The sequence below is a fragment of the Mustela nivalis genome (assembly GCF_964662115.1).
Source record: "Mustela nivalis genome assembly, chromosome: 4".
NCBI lineage: Eukaryota > Metazoa > Chordata > Mammalia > Carnivora > Mustelidae > Mustela > Mustela nivalis.
This window is the reverse complement of record NC_139023.1, coordinates 980,705-999,015: the sequence shown is the minus strand read 5'-3', so window position 1 is coordinate 999,015 and position 18,311 is coordinate 980,705. Positions and strand designations below refer to the sequence as shown.

The window sequence follows — 18,311 nt, the reverse complement described above, 5'->3', positions numbered from 1 at the left end:
TTGTCAAATTACTTAGTTCTAAATACTTGGATGACACCCTGATAACTTTATTGTTCAACCAAATGAAGTCCTATGGCTTAGCCTTGCTATATTTAAAATTTACATCAGTCGGCATCCATAGAGCCTAAAATCAGAATTTATAGAATCTAAAGCCCCTTGGGGGAAAAAAAAACCCAAACGCATTTTTACTCAGTTCTTTGTAATTCTCAATCATCTACAGATGTAGTGTATTTTTTCAAAGTCATATATATATATCAAGACTTGATTGAAAAGTTTGGATTTTGTTTAAAAAGCCTTTATTCATTTTTGATCAGGGAAAGGACAATCTCCATGTCAACTTCTCACCTAATCATAAATTTGAACAGGATTCACTGCCCTCCAGACACTGCACCTACAGACTTTGACAACATAACTTAAAATCTTCCTCCTTCCCTAACGTTGCATGTTGATATAATGAACAGTCCCTTGCAATAACCCAACATTGGTACTTGGCCTAGGTTTAAGGTCAAATAGCAAAACAGGATGCAAAAGGAGGCCAAGTGCATTGTAACTTGATAGCCAGCAAGTACAAACATCATTGAACAGAGAAAAGTTGCAGGCACCAAATGAAACAAAAAGCAGGTTCATCAGCATAAAAAATTAACATCTGGTTGAAGGTGAGGTCAACTACTACGCATTTGAATATGTATGCCAATCCTAGAGCTTAATGTGGAACCACAGAAAACTAAAGTTAAAATCCTTAAATCCAACTACACTGAATGTTAAAATTCAAAACTTGGGTTTACCCAGGAAATTATCCCAAATCTAGGGCTAAAACTGCTTCTTGATGTACCAGGAAGAGGTCTTAATGACTCAGTCACTTAGACTTGCATTGACATACATAAAACTTAAAGTGTACTTTCTCCTATTACTCCTTCCTATATCTGAATTTGGGTATGCTTAACTACTCGGCTCATGCACTAATGCATTAAAAATGATGAAATCTACTACCATGACTTTTTCTAAGAACTCACACCACATTAACAGTTAACACCCAATATAGCTTCCTAAAAATGCCCCAATAGAAAACATTCTGTTCAGTTTGGTGCTTGCTTTGACAATACCAGAATACAACTATATTTCCTCAGCCACTACTACGTCAAATACCTCAATCTCACATTTGCTCAAATTTTAACCACCTATCTGACAAAATGCTTGTTAAAATTTGTTTTTGATACTCTTAAACTGTAGCTTCTACGTACAGTTTAACAGGGCCTTTTGCCTGGGTACATCTGGACATTTTAATCAAGAAAACAAAGTCAGGGTATTATGATTAGCCAAAGCTCTAACAGACCACACTGATCCTGATTTAGCAGATCTCTAATGGCTTCCCAGAGACAGAAACAAAGCACCATCTTTTCTATTCATGAAAGGAGCTACCAACATGCTTTGTGCCAAAAAGGTGCACTTTACCAAGACAGTCCAGAACGATTCATGGTCTGCTAGAAAACCTCCACTACTGACAACCCTATGACAAGGCCTCCAGATACACAAAGAACATTAAAGGTGTGGTAGAAATCTCTTTTAGCAGGGAAATGAAGCCTTAGCGGATAGTATACATCTAACAAAAATGGGTAACGGGGGACACTGTAGCTGGCTATTCATAAAGGACCACAGTTTCTCCCTATAGACCAATACTCCCTACAAAATAAACTGTGCCTTAATTATTGCTTATTTTAAATTACACTTTTACAGAGCTATTTAGTACCTGACGCAGAAAAACAATCACATAAGGAAGCATTTATTTGAGGTTTAACATGAAATCATACAAATAAAATTTGTATAAACACAAATCCACATCGAGTCATAACACAGATAGCAAAAGACAAAGTAAAAACAAAGAAAACTAATTGGCGGCTATATACAGTTGGACACAGTTGTGTCTTGTACACTAGAAAGTCTTTTACAAAATAATCATCTTAGATCAACAGAAGACCAATCTTCAATGTCGTCCTGCAAGATGGGTTAACTTTAGCAATTTCCTCCTAAAAACAAAAACAAAATAGCAATTAGATTTGTGCAACTCTGAAAGCTTTCAAAGGTCCACTTTCATGAATTGTTTTAAGTCCTCAATTTATTCTTTTCTTCAATAATTAAAGATCACATGCATACTCAATTGCAAAATGTAATTTGGGTCATTAATAAATTCACCCTGGAGTTCCCAAACGATAGTTAACTTAGTTAAGGAATTGGGGAATGCAATCTTCCCATTTCACAGGTTAAACTGTGCTAGATTAAGGTCTACTAGAAGGATCTCTAGTAAGCCAAAAATCCCTCTTACAAAAGTTAATTTCTAGTAAGCTTTTCTATTTTAAGAAAACAAATTGCTTTGTGCATATGATCTTTAATTTATATCCCAGATTTTAAAGTTCTTGTTTTGGTTTGTAGATTTCACTATTAGCTATAAAAAGAAAAAGCAAGCATTAAATCTTAAAGAATGAACACTTAAAATGAGGCTCCACAATTGAAATACAACACTAAACAGAAGACCAAAATGATTAAGCTGTAAAAAGGCATTTATGTACTTTAACTCCTGTAAAAAACCATTTAAGTTAAGTTTAGACACTTAATCTTCAAAAAGATTAAAAAAGAAGCCAAAGTCTGAAGTTTTCCACTTTAATCTTTACGCTGGTACATGAAGTTGGAAGAGACCATACCACAGGACAGCGTTTTCTGGTGTATGCCTTGCGCTCTGCCCGCAACGTGCGACCCCCAGAGATAGACGTGGTCAGGGTGACACACGGCCTGCAATGAAGTTCCCGCTGGCGGGTACAAACAAGGTATAATGTCAGAGTTAGAAGACAACATTCTTGTTTTCCTTAAGTTGTACCCATTTCAGTACTTTACCTGTTAATAGTTCTAAAAAAGTTTAATTATTCCTCTAGACCACCTGGTACACAAAGCAAACAGAAAAACTCTTAAGTTTTTCTGTAATACTAAAGAAAGTGAGATAAGACTTTAAAGTTAAAGATCTATAGACACTTTAGGCAAAACGGGCTCATAAAGCAATTAAAAAGTTAACAATTTAGTAAAAACAGACTACATAATATTTTGTTTTTACTTATTTTTCATTTGTCTATTGATCTTTAAATTAAATTAGACATTTCCACTGGTTTCTTGTACTCTTACACACACCTGTTTTCTCCAATGTCCTCCTTTAGTATGGCTGGTAATTGTTTTGGTGATTGCCACCCCCTCGAGATGCCTTGCCGTAAGTGCTCTGTTGGCCTATTTTGAAAACACAAAAAAATTCTATTAAGATATAGTTTTCTACAAAATGGTTTCGTTATAAATACTTTAGAGACATGTACAACTCTGCATGCCAAATGTTAAAATACCAGGTATCTTAAATAGCCATTATAAACTAGTCATATATCACATATTCTACAACATTTATAACCAAAGTTTTTACATTAATATAGTTACCCGATGACTACCAAATGCCTAAAAACTTAACTCCAAACACTTCAAGAATGGAAAACCCACACACAAACAATTTCAGAACAGGACTGTACTGTAACATGGAATTTTAATACCACTGGTTTATGAAATTAAGTTAAATATTCTTACCACTGTAGTCTGCATATCCCTGTCCATATCCATAGTTCCCATAGTTATACCCAGTATAATCATAGCCGCCATAGCCACTATAGTTTTGATCACCACCATAGGCACTATTGTAATTTCCATATCCTTGATCATAATAGTTATTAAATCCTTGGTTCCAGTTTTGGCCCTGACCTGAAACAATGCACAATGATTGTTAGATAACAACTTCTGACCCCCAATCCTACCACAAAATGTTGTATTCCTGTCCCTCACGCTGAAAATCTGAAACAGGTGAACGGACATCTATATAATTATCTGACTGAGAAAATTACTCCAGTTGTCATAAAAGGGGAAAGTCCAACTGTGCCAATTACCAAGCTTCCTAAATGTAACCGAAAAATGAGAACAAAGGTGAAGACAGGAAGGCTGTTTGGTTTTAAAACAAGGACTCCCGCCCCCAAAACATAGCATGCCATGGTGTTATCACGTAATCCTAACTACATTAAACTGGTATTACTTTCCCATTAAAAGTGGCCATGCTTGGAAGACAGGAAACCAGTGAACTAACAAATACCCACTCATTAACCTGAGCATTTTATGCTGAAAATCTGCTTTACTTTCTCCTGGGCTTATTTCTAGTGAGCAGTTTACAGCTTAAACCATGGAGTCACTTTCAAAGAATTAAGCCTCACCTCGTCCACGACCCCTAGTGCCACCTCGTCCACCAGCTGCAGCACCTCTTCCTCCTTTTTGTTGCTGCTGTTGCTGCCTGTATACCTCTTTGGGTTGTGCAACTTTGATTTCACACTGTAAACACATGAGAAATTTCTTTTACTGTAATGTCAAGCCATTTTATTCTTCTCAAAACAAATTAAAAAATCTCCCTAAACAAAACAAAAAACCACCTTCACAATTTTCATTTCAGGTGCCTGAGTGGCTCAGTGGGTTAAGCCTCTGCCTCCTCTGCCTTCGGGGCTCAGGTCATCATCTCAGGATCCTGGGATTGAGCCCCACATTCAGGGAGCCTGCTTCCCCCTCCCCCTGTGCCTACTTGTGATCTAATAAATAAACAAAATCTTAAAAACAAAAACATCCCCCCCCAAACCCAAAAACTTCATTTAGTAGAAGGAAAATGGTTTTACCTTCCCAGAACCGATTTGATGATATCTGCTTTCTAATAATTTCTTTACTGGCTCTTCATCTGTGTATGTGATAAAACAAAATCCTCTTCTTTCATTTGTTTTTGTATCCATGGGAAGTTCAATATTTTCAATCTGAAACCCAGAAGCACACTCCAGATCATCCACCAATGATAAAAGCTAACGCCCAAGATCTTCAAGCTTCAACAGAACATACTGCAAGTTCCTCTGGTCAGAATACTTCCGTGTAGAAACTCCTATTTTATTATCAACATCGCACAAAAATTCATCTGTGAAGCGTTCAGAGGGGAGCGAAACTTACTCAGCATCATTCTGCACCCAACAGATGCCACTGGTTGGTAAGTCCAAACACTGACCACCCTAAAGCACCTGTGTTTTGACCAAAATAAAGATGCTGGTTTCCATCCCAGCACAGAGAAGAACAGCGATTAAGGTGCAGTGACCAGAGGGGACCCGAGCAGCGAAGTTCACCCCTCCCCCACCGGACTAATCCATCTGTTCGGTGACAAGCTGGGGACTCAGGGTACAAGCACACACCGAGCAGGAAACATGCAGACATAACCACACAGCGCACCTCTCCAAAGGCTCCAAAATATTCTTTAATTTGTTCTTCCGAAGTATCTGGGCTCAATCCACCCACAAACACCTTTTTGGGCGGTTCTTTCCCTTTTAAAGCTTTGGCCCTTTTGGGGTCTATCAATTTGCCATCCAGTTTGTGTTCCTTGAGCTCCAGCACCTAGAAGACAAGCGATTTCAGCGCACGGCGCGGCCCGACCCCGCGCCCTGCAGCCGCGCAGGGCAGCGCTCCTACCTTGTCGACACTAGCCGCGTCTTTGAAAAGCACGAATCCGAATCCTCTCGATCTTCCGGTCACCGGGTCCGTCTTAATCGTGCAGTCCACCACTTCCCCAAACCGGGACAGATACTCGGTCAGGTCTTTCTTGCTCGTGTCCCAGCTCAAGCCTCCAATGAACATTTTCCTGGGAACGAAGTCATATAAGGGAAAACCGTCAGCCGCGCCCCGAGGGTGCTTCGGCCCGCAAGACAGAGCGGGGGTCGTGCCCCCGTGTCCTCCACAGCTCAGCGCGCAGACCCCCGAGCCCCAGCGCGGCGGACACCGCGGCCGGTCGTCGGCCGCCGGACACGAAGTCCAAACGAGGCGAACCGCTCCGCGCTGCTCGCGTCTCCGGCGGCCCCGGACCGGTCCCTCGGCCCGCGGCCGTCCAGGCTCCGGTCCGACCCGAAGCACCCGCCACAGGGCGCGGACAGCGCGCGGCGGCCCCGGCACCGACACAATGAGAAGGCGGCGGCGGCGGCGGCGAGCGGCGCGGCCGGGCCGCCCCTCCCCCTCGGGCCCCGCGCGGCGCCTGCGCACTCGGGCCCCGGACGCCGCCGCCGCCCTCCTCCTCCACTCCCCGCCCTTCCCCCACCTTCCGCGGGCCTCCCGGGTCACCCCCTCCGTCTCCTCCTTTCCTTTTCCCTTCAGGCCGCCGGGGCCCGGCGGGCACGCGGGGAATCGACTCGGGGCCGGAGCCGGGGCAGCGCGCGGCTCGCGAGGGGCGGAGGGCGCGCGGCGCGCTGGGGGAGGGGGCGGAGGAGCAGCGTGCGGTACCCGTCATCCTGCTGGTTCTTGCTCGCGTTGATCTTGGACCCCTCTGCGAACTCCTCTATGTTGCTGTACTCGTTCATGTCCTCCATGGCGGCGGAGCGGTCGGCCGGGGGGTGCTGGCGCGCAGGCCGGGTCGCGGCGGCGGCGGCGGCGGAGCGTTGTATGGAGCTGGATTTAAAATGGCGGCGGAAGAGATCCGGGCGCCGCCTGCGCCCTCCCTTTATAGCCGCCCCGCCCGCCAATCGCGAGGGCGGCTGCGCGGTGACGTGGCGCTGGGCCCGGCGCGCCCCCTGCCGGGCGGAGCTGGCAGCGAGCGCAGGGAGGAGCGGGGCGAGCTGCCGCGGCGCCCGCGGCCGCCAATGGGAGAGGCTGCGGGAGGCTAAAGTAGCGGGAGCGGAGGGGAACAATGGCGGCGGCACATGGGAGAGCCGGGGCGGGACCTCCATCGCGGCCCTCCCGCTGAGGAGCGAGGGCGCGGGCGAGGGCGCGCGGGCTTAAGACGAGAGGAGCGTCGGCGGCGGAACGACGGCGGGGCGACGAGTCCTGGGCCGGGAGTCCGAGCGGCGCCGTCGCAGGGCCCCAGGCCCGCTGGTCCCGGCGGCCTGGGTCTCCGGCGTCCTCCGGCCGCTCCCGCGCACAGCCGTCCGCCCCGCCTTTTTCCAGGGCCCTCGGCGCCCGCGTGCGGACTGCTGCGGGGCGGCCGGCGCTGTCGGTTAGCACCGCGGCCGGGAAGCTCCCGGAAAAAGGCGGACTGCGCCGGGCGCCGGCGGCCGAGCCCGCGAGCGCGCCCCCCGCCCGCCCCGCCGCGCGCCCCCCGCCCGCCCCGCCGCGCGCCCCCCGCCCGCCCCGCCGCGCGCCCCCCGCCCGCCCCGCCGCGCGCACGCGTGTTTTGTCCTCGAGCCGGCTGGAACCGGCCCGGCAGCGGGCGGGCGCGCGGGGCCCCTCCGGACCGCGGCGCGGCGGCCTCTTCCGCTACCGCCGCAGGCGCGCGGGCCGGGGAGGCGCGGCGGGGCCCCCTCCGCGCGGCCGGAGCCGGGGCGGACGCAGCACGGCGGGCCGGTCCCCACGGCCTCTGCTGCGGGCGCCGCCGGGGGAGGGGCGCGAGCCCGCCGGGGCTACTGTGGAGCTGCGACGGCGGCGGCAGTGGGCGGGGAGGGGCCAGCTGCCGCGGAGGGCAAGGGGCACTCACATCCCCGGCGCGCCCCTCGCGGGGCTCCCGTCTGCACGTGCCCCGGGCCGCTCCCGCTCGCTCTACCAGTCTGCGGCGAGCGCGCGCGCCCCCGCGCCCCCGGCTCCCGCGCTCGCTGCTTTGTTCCCGCCCACGCGAGGCCCATGTTGACGGATCGCGCTCGCGGCTCCCCGGCGGCCAATCGGCGTCGACGTCCCCGCCCCGCCCCCCGCCCCGCCCTCCGCCAGGACCGCCCCCTCCCGGCCCACGTGGTCTCGGCCTGGGCCTCGGCAGCTGGGCGGTGCGGGCGCCGGGGTGCGGGCTCTGCCACCGCCGGGGCGCGGGCGCGGCGGTGTTCCTCGGGCTCGGCCGCACGCGGCTGCGGGTGGACGCTCTCGCGGCGCCGTGGGAAGCCCGGGGCGCCGCCCTCCGCGCTCCCTTGCGGCGGGCCGAGGCGGGTGGGCGCGTGCGCGGGGGCGATGGTGGTGCTGCCCGTGCCCGCCGAGGTCAGCGTGATCCTGTTGGACGTCGAAGGTACCACGACCCCGATTGCTTTCGTGAAGGTGAGGGCGGAAGGGAGCGCGGCCGCGGTCCCCCGAGGGCCGGCGAAGGCGCGTCTGAGTCTCGCGGACTCGGCCCGAGGCGGGAGGCGGGAGGCGCGGCTGGGCCCCGCGGCGCGGGCGGCTGGAGGGCGGCGGCGGGGTGCGGGACGCGTCCTCCCGCGCCCCGGCCCCGGCTTCGTGCGGGGGGTGGGGAGGGGCGGAGGCGGGCCCGCGCGCGTGCGGACGGGGACGCGGGTGGCCCCGGGTTGGGCCTGGCCCGGCGGGCGCCGCGACCGAGCGCTGCTGGGGGTTCCCGTCGCGCAGAACGTGGGCCGGACCGTCCCGACGGCGTTGCGGGCCGCGCCGGCGTCCGGGGCGGGGGGGCCCCTCCCGCCGCTGCTGGTCGCGGCCGAGCCGCGCTGCCCGGGTCGCCGGCCGCGGCGCCGCGTTCGCGAACCTGCCTGCGCCCCGGGCGGCGTCCCCGGAAGCCGCGGACGCTGGAGCCTCTTTCTGCCCCGAAGCCCGCATCCCGGCGGTCGCCGCCGACCAGACTGTCCGCTGCGCCTTCGGGGCCTCGACGAGCCCTGGGTTTGTCAACGAATGTCAAACCCTCCTGTAAGTTTAGAAGGGATTCCTTGGGCCTCGTCCTCGCTTTATTCGACGTCTGGGGGTGAAGACGGAGGCATGAGCCAGAAGGGTTTGCAACAGCACATGAGTGTCCGCAGCGTCGGAAAGCCCCGTCCTCGAACAAACTGAGCAGTCGGACTTACTCCTCAAGTTGACTGTGAAGAGTGATTTTCTTGATGTGAATTGTTACGTAAAGTCAGTGTACACTTTTAGGACTGCGGCGTAATAACCACTTAGGAGTTTTTTAGGAGAATTACAATACCGTCTTAGCACAAGATCTTAAGAAATCTAGTTTGACCTTTTTTTCCTTTTTTAAAAGATTTTATTTATTTATTTGACAGAGAGAAATCACAAGCAGGCAGAGAAGCAGAAACAGCGAGGGGGAAGCAGGGAAGCTCAGCAGGAAGCCCGGGGCTCGATCCCGGGACCCTGAGTCGTGACCTGAGCCCAAGGCAGAGGCTTAACCCGCTGAGCCGCCCAGGCGTCCCTAGGTTGACCTTTTTTTCTAGTTTTTAATTACACCAGAGACCTGCAGAAATATTCAGAATTGACCCCACATGTTGGTAATAGAGTTGACTGTTTTTTTCTTCACAACTAACAAAATAACCACTTTCTCAGAGTTTTCAGAAAAAAAGGATTCCTTATTTTTGTGGGTTATATAGTTCACACCTTATGAATTCTACCAGGGATAATGACAGGAGAGATAGTGATGCAACACAAGATTATGTACCATTCTTGAAAAGTTGGTTAGGGACTAGGATATCTCGTGAAAATTAGTGTGTGTTTTTTTTTTTTAAAGATTTTATTTATTTATTTGACAGACAGAGATCCCAAGTAGGCAGAGAGGCAGGCAGAGAGAGAGAGGAGGAAGCAGGCTCCTTGCGGAGCAGAGAGCACGATTCCGGGCTTGATCCCGGAACGCTGGGATCATGACCTGAGCGGAAGGCAGAAGCTTAACCCACTGAGCCACCCAGGCGTCCTGCAAATCAGTTCTGTAACAAAACATGGGTGAGGGCGCCTGGGTGGCTCAGTGGGTTGAAGCCTCTGCCTTTGGCTCAGGTCATGAACCCCCGTCCTGGGGCGCACATCGGGCTCTCTGCTCAGCAGGGAGCCCGCTTCCCCCTCTCTCTCTGCCTGCCTCTCTGCCTACTTGTGATCTCTCTCTGTCAAATAAATAAATAAAATCTTTAAAACAACAACAAAAACATGGGTGCCATACCCACCACCTCTCCACTCCCCACTCGCCACCCAATCCTGTCTTTTGCCAGATGACATGAGCTACTTGAAATCTTTGTTTATGGTAGACTTATTTTGACATCTCTCTGAAAGTTAAAATGCCTTCATGGCCTAAATAGACTTTTTTTTTTTTTTTAAAGTTTGACACTGGGTAGAGTCCAGGCAGGCTGGAAAAAATGATTTCGGGGCGGGGGGGGGATTGTTTATTTTTTAAAATGTATTATTTTTTTTTAATTTAAATTCAAGTTAGTGTATGATTACTTTCAGGATAGAGTTTAGTGATTCATCAGTTGCCTATAACACCCAGTGCACATTTCAGGGACTTTGTTTAAAGGATATTTTCTTGTGCTTTGTCCTGTATTCCATTGTTACTTTATTCACATTACTTTTCAGTCTGTTATAACCTAATAAGCTATAATTTATTTGGTATACATTAGTATATCAAAATTAGTATTTCCAAAAGTATATTTAGAAGTCTGGTGGATATTTATAGTAATTCTGCAAAATGGATTCCATTATTAAATGCACTTTTGGAAAATATTTACCTGGTTTCTTTATTACACAGTTCTCAGAGCCTTTATATCATGCACATACACTCACATATGTGCTTCATGAGTCTTCAAGAGAGTAACATTTCACAAATTTTACTTGAACAAAACACTTTGTAGCAGAGTATGTCAAGGACTGATCTTTTAAACCTTTTAAAAGAGATGCTAAATCATACCCTTGGTGAACCTCTGAGCATGGAGGTGGAAATTGGACATGTTTGTTCTACTTTGGACTTTATTAGCTACCTTAGGTATGTGGAACATACAGCTCTGCTTCTTGTGGAAACAGACATCGAGTACCACACACGTGCCACTTGTATACTTGACTCATCCTCAAAACCTCTGCGAGGTGTGTGCACTGTCCACATTTTACTCATAGGAAACTAAGATTCTTAAAAATTGAATGGTATGTCTGGATTTGAACCCAAATTTTCTGGCTCCAAAACTTCTATTCTTTATATTATTACACTTGACCTCTAAGGTGGAAACCACAGTGCTTGTTCCATGGGTACAGTGAAGTGTTTGCAGATGTTTGCCACCATGCGCATGTCCTTATTTTTAAACGATCAGGAAAGTGTGGCATATTTCGATTTGGGGGTTACAAATAAATTTGAGTAGGAGAATTTGCAAGTACGGAATCCGCAGGTAACAAGATGGGTAGTGTAGAGTCGTCACCCTGTGGGCTTGGATGCCGTACAGGGCAGGATGAGCATTCTGGCTCCTCTGTGTTTTATGGTAAGTTAGTTAGTGTCTCTGAATAAGGTACATATTTCCTCAGCTGTAGTGTGGGGATATCTACCTCATCAGGCTGCTGAGGACATTTAACGGGTGCTTAGCCCTTAAAAAAAACTTTGTGAAATGAATGAATATGTTTGCATCAATATTTCATCTACCATCCCAATAAATCTTGTTAGAGGAGGTGGGCAGGAGACATGTTTCTCATTTATGCCTTAGGAATACTTGGTAATAATCTTGGTAATAATTGAGAAGATCCCATTAACTGAAAATATGGATCTGATTGGGATTTTTGCCCCTAAAATATATTAAGTGGGGCATGGTGGGGCCCCTAGCCAAAGGTTCTTTGTGTCTGTGCTGCTCAGACTTGAATGTGTATATGGATCATATCGGGTTCTTGCTAAATAGAAGTTTCGGAGTCAGAAGGCCTGGCGTGGGACAGGGTGTGGAATTTGTCACAGGTGCCCAGTGATGCTCCATGTTCCACACTCTGAAGTGTTTAGTCTTCTTGCAGATTGGAAGTTACACCTGTGTGTAGGCCTGTGAGCGCTGCTCTTCGCTCAGAGCTCATCTGGCACGGTAAAGTAGATGGAGCGAGAGAGTATAGATGCACTAAGGAGGTCTGTCCACGTTAACAGAGCCCCAGCCTCTCAGAGGTTAAGTGAACTGTTAGGGGTCAGTAAGGCCCTTAGGAGAGAACAGCGTGATGCATAAGCATGGTGGATAGACAACAGAGCATTACGCCAGTGGCCATTTCCCAACTTTAGCAAATCACTGCCAGAACTCAAGTGTAAAGTGAAAGCACCATTCGTTCTTATTTATTTCTTTATTTGACAGACAGATCACAAGTGTGTGTGTGGGGGGGCTGTGAAGCAGGCTTCCTGCTGAGCAGAGAGCCCGATGCGGGCCTCTATCCCAGGACCTTGAGATCATGACCTGAGCCAAAGTCAGAGGCTTAAGCCACTGAGCCACCCAGGTGCCCTACACCGTCATTCTTAAAGGATGAATAGAACATTAGCAAGGAGTTCCGTGTACTTACAGGACCACCTAGCTAGTTGGTTTAAATGTGTAATTGAGTGTGTGTGTATAGATGGCACCTGCGTGATAAGCCTTTGGAATGGTCTGGCAGATGGGCAGTGAATCGCGCTTTACTAAACCTGTTGTGTTGTGTCTTGTGGTTGCTGCAACAAAATTACCACAAACTTAGTGGTTTAAGACAATCCAGATTTATCATGTTACACACTTCTGGAGGGACTGCTCTGAAATGGATCTCACGGAGTTAAAATCAGGGTGTTGACAGGGTTGCAGAAAAATTGCCCTGCCTTTCCTACTTTCTAGAGGCTGCCCACATTTCCTGGTTCATGGGCCTTTGCTCTGTCTTCAGAGCCGGCTGCATAGCATCTTCAGATCACTCTCTGAGTTTCCTACTTCTTTTGACCTTTAAGGACCCTTGTGATTATATCAGACGCAACCACATAATCCAAGGATAATCTTCCTATCTTGATCCTTAATTTAATCATGCCTACAGTACCTTTGCCATATAAAGTAACATTCACAGGTTTTGGGCTTTAGGATATGGATATCTGAGAGTGGGGAAATTTTCCCCTTTACCATACTTGACGAGTACACATATTTCTAGCAGATCCCTTTATAGTTCTAGGCTACATAGGAATTAGAATTTATAATGGGTCCACTTTTGTTTTGAAATTTATCATTAATGGTGTTGGATGCAATCTTAAGATGTGGCAGATTTTTTTTTTTAAGATTGTGTTGGTATGGAGGTTGGTAAAGGCAGCACTTAGGGGCTGGACTTTTAGAGAATGAGATATTTGGCAAGGTTTTGATTTAGACTGAAGGGAAGAAAAGATCTCAAACTAAACTTTCTAAGTTAGAAAATATGAATTAAACAGACGAATTCTTGATCTTGTAAATAATATTTATTTGAAGTAGCAGATACCCATTTAATTGAAAATCAAAATGATAAAAATTTTAATTTCTGTTTATTTTATTAACATATAATATATTATTTGTTTCAGGGGTACAGGTCTGTGAATCGCCAGGTTTACACACTTCACAGCACTCACCGTAGCACATACCTTCCCCAATGTCCATAACCCAGCCACCCTCTCCCTACCTGCCTTCCCCCAGCAACCCTCAGTTTGTTTCCTGAGATTAAGGTCTCTTATGGTTTATCTCCCTCCTGAGCCCATCTTGTTTTATTTTTCCCTCCCTTCCCCCCACAACCCTCCATCCTTCCTCTCAAATTCCTCATCTCAGAGAGATCATTTGATAATGTCTTTCTCTGACTGACTTATTTTGCTTAACATAATACCCTCTAGTTCCAATCACGTTGATGCAAATAGCAAGATTTCGGCAGGGGGGCAGGTTGATGGCTGCATAGTGTTCCAATGTGTATATATACCACATCTTTCTTATTTATTTATTTATTTATTTATTTTTATTTATTTTTATTTATTTATTTATTTATTTATTTATTTATTTATTTGACAGAGATCACAAGTAGGCAGAGGCAGGCAGAGAGAGAGGGGGAAGCAGGCTCCCTGCTGAGCAGAGAGCCCGATGCGGGACTCCATCCCAAGACCTTCAGATCATGACTGGAGCCATAAGGCAGAAGTTTAACCCACTGAGCCACCCAGGTGCCCCGAAGTTGACATTTCTTTCTCACGAAAACTGCTGTGTTAATTTTATGGTCTTTCTCGGAAGAGAGCTGTGTTGTCTGATAGTATATCCCAGCTTAGGTGAAACATCTGTTTGATAAGTATTGCTTCTAATGTTTTCAGCACTGAGAGGTATGTGATGCCCATTCTGCCCTCAGTAGGAAACTGCTAGAAGACAACTGTCAAGGTACAGTGAACTAGAACTTTCCTTCTACCTGTGCTGCTTATTCTTGACCCCAGTAACTGCAGCTGCGTCATGTTTCTGGTCTTCGTTCACGCTATGAACTTATTAGGCTTTTTCACCTGCAAGAATGAGGTTCTAGGATCTGCTGTGCTTAAGGCGGTGATGAAGGTAAAATGAAGTGGAATGCAGAAGCCTTTGAAGATGGCAAAGCTCCATGGAAACACTGATTATAACGCGGAAGAACAGACGAATACCGACAGTGCTTGTGAAGAGTCAGGAAGAGGGGACCTGACCTTTAGTGAAAGCCACCTGCTCTGCGGTTTCCCACCATGATTCCTTCCACCTCTGCTCTTGTGGCCCTCGTCAAAAACATGGTAAAAATGAGACCCAGAACGTGTCTAATCTCAAAGAATCTGCGGAAGCTTTGAAATGGCAAGACTGTATTGATAAGTACCTGGGCGTTTGCTTCCCATTCCCCCAGACCACCCCATTGCTTAGTACTGTTTCCCGAGGGGAGATAGACCCAGTGTGGTATGTGATGGGGCTTTGTTTTTCAGGGAGAAACAAAGGGAAGAGCCTTTGGAGAGTCACTGTATTGGGTCTGAGTATACCAGGTGGATGGAAAGCTCCACTGGCCTGAACGTCAGGTCTCTTACTCTGGAACTTTCTGTGTCCCAGCACTTGCATGATCCTTCCTTCCTTCTGTCACATTTATATGAACACCTATCGTGCCAGATTCTGCTAGGGACCCATAGTCCTTAAGACCTAGACGTCACCCTCATGGAACCTGGTAAGGAAGGCGATGTCTTTGCATCGTGGAACTGCTGTGTGTTTTCCTGTGGGCTACGAAGATTTAGCTCCTGAACTTGAGTGAGCAGGGATTTCCAGTGCCCTATCCCTTTCTTCTGTTGCCCTCTATACAGCTGAACGTGCCCGTCCGGGCCATGCTCTTTGATGCTGTCCTGTTCCTCCAGCTTGGAAGGTAATCATTTTTGTCCCTCCAAGTGCAGGTTGGTTCCATGCACTCGTTACGTATAAACATCGTTTACTGGGCTGGGCTGTGGGCAGGCAGAGCTAAGACTTGCTTCTGCTCTTAGCGGACTTTGAGCAGGAGTTTTCGAGTCCTCTCCCCTTGCTGCAGGTCTGTGCATTTGCCACTGCGGCACCTGCTGCCTTTGGGGTTGTAATTGTGTCCTGTCTTCCAGCACTACTGAGAGCTCCTTGTGGACAGAAACTGAAGCCTTTTTTAATTTTTTAAAAAATTATTTAATTTTTTTTTTTAAAGATTTTATTTGAGAGAGAGAGAGCACGATTGGGGAGAGGGCACAGGGAGAAGCAGGCTTCCTGCTGAACAGGGAGCCCGACACAGGGCTCCATCCCGGGACTCTGAGATCATGACCTGATCTGAAGGCAGATGCTTAACCAACTGCACCTCTCAGGTGCCCCATTTTTAAATTTTAATAGCTACTGTTTAATTTCCATATAAGATGGGAAGCCTGGTAGGTTATTAGGGTAATGGCCTATAAGTATGTAGTTTAACTTTGTGCATACGAATTAATTGGGACCCAGTATGATCTAAAACATAGGAATTCAGGACCAAGGCATTCAGCCAGTGCTTATTGATGGTGCTCTATAGTGCCTTCCAGAATGGGCACAGGCTGGGCTGAGGTTCAGGATGGCCTCTGCGATCTGTGCTATTCCAGGTTTCCTCAAGGCGCTACTTTATCATGTCTGAACAACATGCACTTTAGCCGAAGTGTTTCCAGAGTGACATGGATTTTCATTGATGCAGCGTTTCTAAACCTAGAAGTCCAAAGGAAGAAATCAGGTAAAAATGGACATTAAAAGCTATGAAAAAAGGGGTGCTTGGCTGGCTTAGTTGGAGGAGCGTGCAACTCTTGATCTCGGGATCGTGAGTTTGAGCCCCATGTTGGTGGTAGAGTTTACTTAAAAAAAAAATCACGAGACATAGAAAATTTATTCACAATTAAAATTAAGTTAAAAAGCTAAATATATCATTGAATGGAAACTTGTATCTGTTATTTTGTGGATAGAAGAAAGTGGTTCCCCGGCCACCCCCCCCCCAGATTTTTCCTCAGAATAATTCATGCTTGTTATAAATTGCAAACATTATAGAAGAATATAATAGAGACTGAATGTCTCCTTTTGTTTCTGTCACCCAGAGATGACCAGTAAGAATTTGGTGAACATTCCTTTTGATTTTTTCCTGTGCATACAGTAATTGAGATTATTGAAAAAAATGTCCAATCTACTCCCCAAAAGACATCAGTTATATAACCTTAACTTTTTAAGTATATGTAGTAGGCCTCTGTCTTGCTCAGATAAGCTTGTTTTCTTTGTTGTTGTTTTGTTTTGTTTTGCTCAGATAAACTTTTTTTTTTTTTTAAGATTTTATTTATTTATTTGACAGAGATCACAAGTAGGCAGAGTCAGGCAGAGAGAGAGGAGGAAGCAGGCTCCCTGCTGAGCTGAGAGCCTGATGTGGGACTTGATCCAAGGATCCTGGGATCATGACCTGAGCCGAAGGCAGAGGCTTTAACCCACTGAGCCACCCAGGCGCCCCGAAACTTTTTTTTTTTTTTAAAGATTTTATTTATTTATTTGTGAGAGAGCGAGTGAGCACAGGCAGACAGAGAGGCAGGCAGAGGCAGAGGGAGAGCAGGCTCCCTGCCCAGCAAGGAGCCTGATGTGGGACTCGATCCTAGAACCCTGGGATCATGACCTGAGCCGAAGGCAGCTGCTCAACCAATTGAGCCACCCAGGCGTCCCTCAGATAAACTTTTTAAGGACATCCTGTATTTAGCTCTGAGAAGTCCTTCCTTGTCTGATGATTCTTAAAATTTTCTATTCTTACAGCTTGACTAAAGGAAAAAAAAAAAGCCTTTTTTTCTAATAGTAAAAGCTTATTTTTGTGTAATACTTCTGATTTTCGTATTTATTAACTCTTGATTTTCAAAACTGGTTTTAGTGGAGGTAGGAGTCAGAGACCGGGAAAGCCAGCGCCCTGGGAGCCTGTTGTTCCCGGTTCTCCATCACTCCTCTTTGGAAGGAAAGCCATGTTTCTGAATGGAAAACCCCCCGGGAAGAGGTTCCGGGAGACCCCACGAGGGTCTGTCCTCAGGGGCCCTCATGGGGCCCCAGGACCTCTTTGCAGAGGATTCCATTCAGAAACACAGATTTCTTTCCAAAGAAGTCTTTATTTTTATTTATTTATTTATTTTTTTAAAAGATTTTATTTATTTATTTGTCAGAGAGAGAGTGAATGAGAGCAAGCACAGGCAGACAGAGTGGAAGGAAGAGTCAGAGGGAGAAGCAGGCTCCCTGCGGAGCAAGGAGCCCGATGTGGGACTCGATCCCAGGACGCTGGGATCATGACCTGAGCCGAAGGCAGCCGCTTAACCAACTGAGCCACCCAGGCGTCCCCAAAGAAGTCTTTAATACCGGAAAGGGTTCTTTGTACTCTGCGTGTGTACATGAGGGTTTCCTTAACTTGATTTTCTTTTGAGTGATTCATTATGTGGCCTTCTTGCAAGTTCCATTTCTGAAGTCTAAAAAGTGTGGGGTTGACACCCTTCGTTGAGTAAAGAGAGACTAAGACATGTCGTGTGGATACTAGTGGTCATCACGGCAGTGGGACCTGGGTGAGAATTTGGAAAGGACCCGGGGTCAGGCCGTTGTTCGGCAGTTCACATGGTATGGTCCAAGAGGCTGGCTGACTCCCAGGCGGGGCCTTATGTGGGTCTAAGTCATTGTAGCTTCTTTAAGCTCATTAGATCCCTGCAGCTGGATGATGAAGCTCTGGGGTCTGGCACTTCAAACTAAAAAAAAAAAAAAAAGATCTGATTAATAAACTGTTACCATAGTCTGTTAATATGTACTTAACCTGGGGCACCTGGGTGGCTCAGTGGGTTAAAGCCTCTGCCTTCGGTTCAGGTCATGGTCCCAGGGTCCTGGGATCGAGCCCTGCGTCAGGCTCTCTGCTCAGCAGGGAGCCTGCTTCCTCCTCTCTCTCTGCCTGCCTCTCTGCCTACTTGTGATCTCTGTCTGTCAAATACATAAATAAAAAGTCTTAAAAAAAATGTACTTAACCTTTATGTGCTTCTGTAAAATGGAATAATAGCCCTTGTTTCATAAGGCTTTTATGCAAATTGAAATGATTTCATTAAGACCATTCATTAATCAATTCATTGAATAAGTGTGGAGTGCTTGGTAAGG

General features: G+C 47.5%; 2 protein-coding genes across 6 annotated transcripts in view; one reads left to right on the top strand and one right to left on the bottom strand.

Moving 5' to 3' along the window:
• Nucleotides 1–279: 279 nt before the first annotated feature.
• Nucleotides 280–7,154, bottom strand: HNRNPDL (heterogeneous nuclear ribonucleoprotein D like). 2 transcript variants are annotated; one of them, XR_014310561.1, is made up of 9 exons: nucleotides 6,361–6,803; nucleotides 5,560–5,728; nucleotides 5,323–5,484; nucleotides 4,731–4,862; nucleotides 4,281–4,395; nucleotides 3,610–3,780; nucleotides 3,175–3,267; nucleotides 2,697–2,801; nucleotides 280–2,024 (listed from the first exon to the last, which is right to left on the bottom strand). XR_014310561.1 is itself a non-coding variant. In XM_082726504.1 (8 exons), exons 1-7 carry the CDS (start codon nucleotides 6,801–6,803, stop codon nucleotides 3,197–3,199), a joined length of 1,263 nt encoding a protein of 420 aa, XP_082582630.1. In that variant the 5' UTR covers nucleotides 6,804–7,154; the 3' UTR covers nucleotides 280–2,024; nucleotides 3,175–3,196. The 2 variants fall into 2 exon arrangements, 1 of the variants encoding a protein (XP_082582630.1); XM_082726504.1 differs by lacking the exon at nucleotides 2,697–2,801 and having other exon boundaries at nucleotides 6,361–7,154.
• Nucleotides 6,777–18,311, top strand: part of ENOPH1 (enolase-phosphatase 1) — a gene marked incomplete at its 5' end in the record, with an annotated part of 33,100 nt that continues 21,565 nt past the window's right edge. For 3 of the 4 annotated variants that reach the window (XR_014310560.1, XM_082726500.1, XM_082726501.1), the window contains one exon: nucleotides 6,777–8,088. Coding sequence is in view for 3 of the 4 variants with exons in the window: in XM_082726500.1 (XP_082582626.1) it covers nucleotides 6,777–8,088 (1,312 nt within the window). The remainder of the gene's footprint in view (nucleotides 8,089–18,311) is intronic. The other variant, XM_082726502.1, reaches the window with a different exon arrangement.

Coding starts and splice junctions, on each gene's coding strand:
- HNRNPDL (XM_082726504.1), bottom strand. CDS start 6,803: ATGGAGGTCCCGCCCCGGCTCTCCCATGTGCCGCCGCCATTGTTCCCC. Junction 3,781..4,280: donor CACTAGGGGTCGTGGACGAG/GTGAGGCTTAAT, acceptor GCATTGTTTCAG/GTCAGGGCCAAAACTGGAAC. Junction 3,268..3,609: donor GGGATATGCAGACTACAGTG/GTAAGAATATTT, acceptor TTTTCAAAATAG/GCCAACAGAGCACTTACGGC.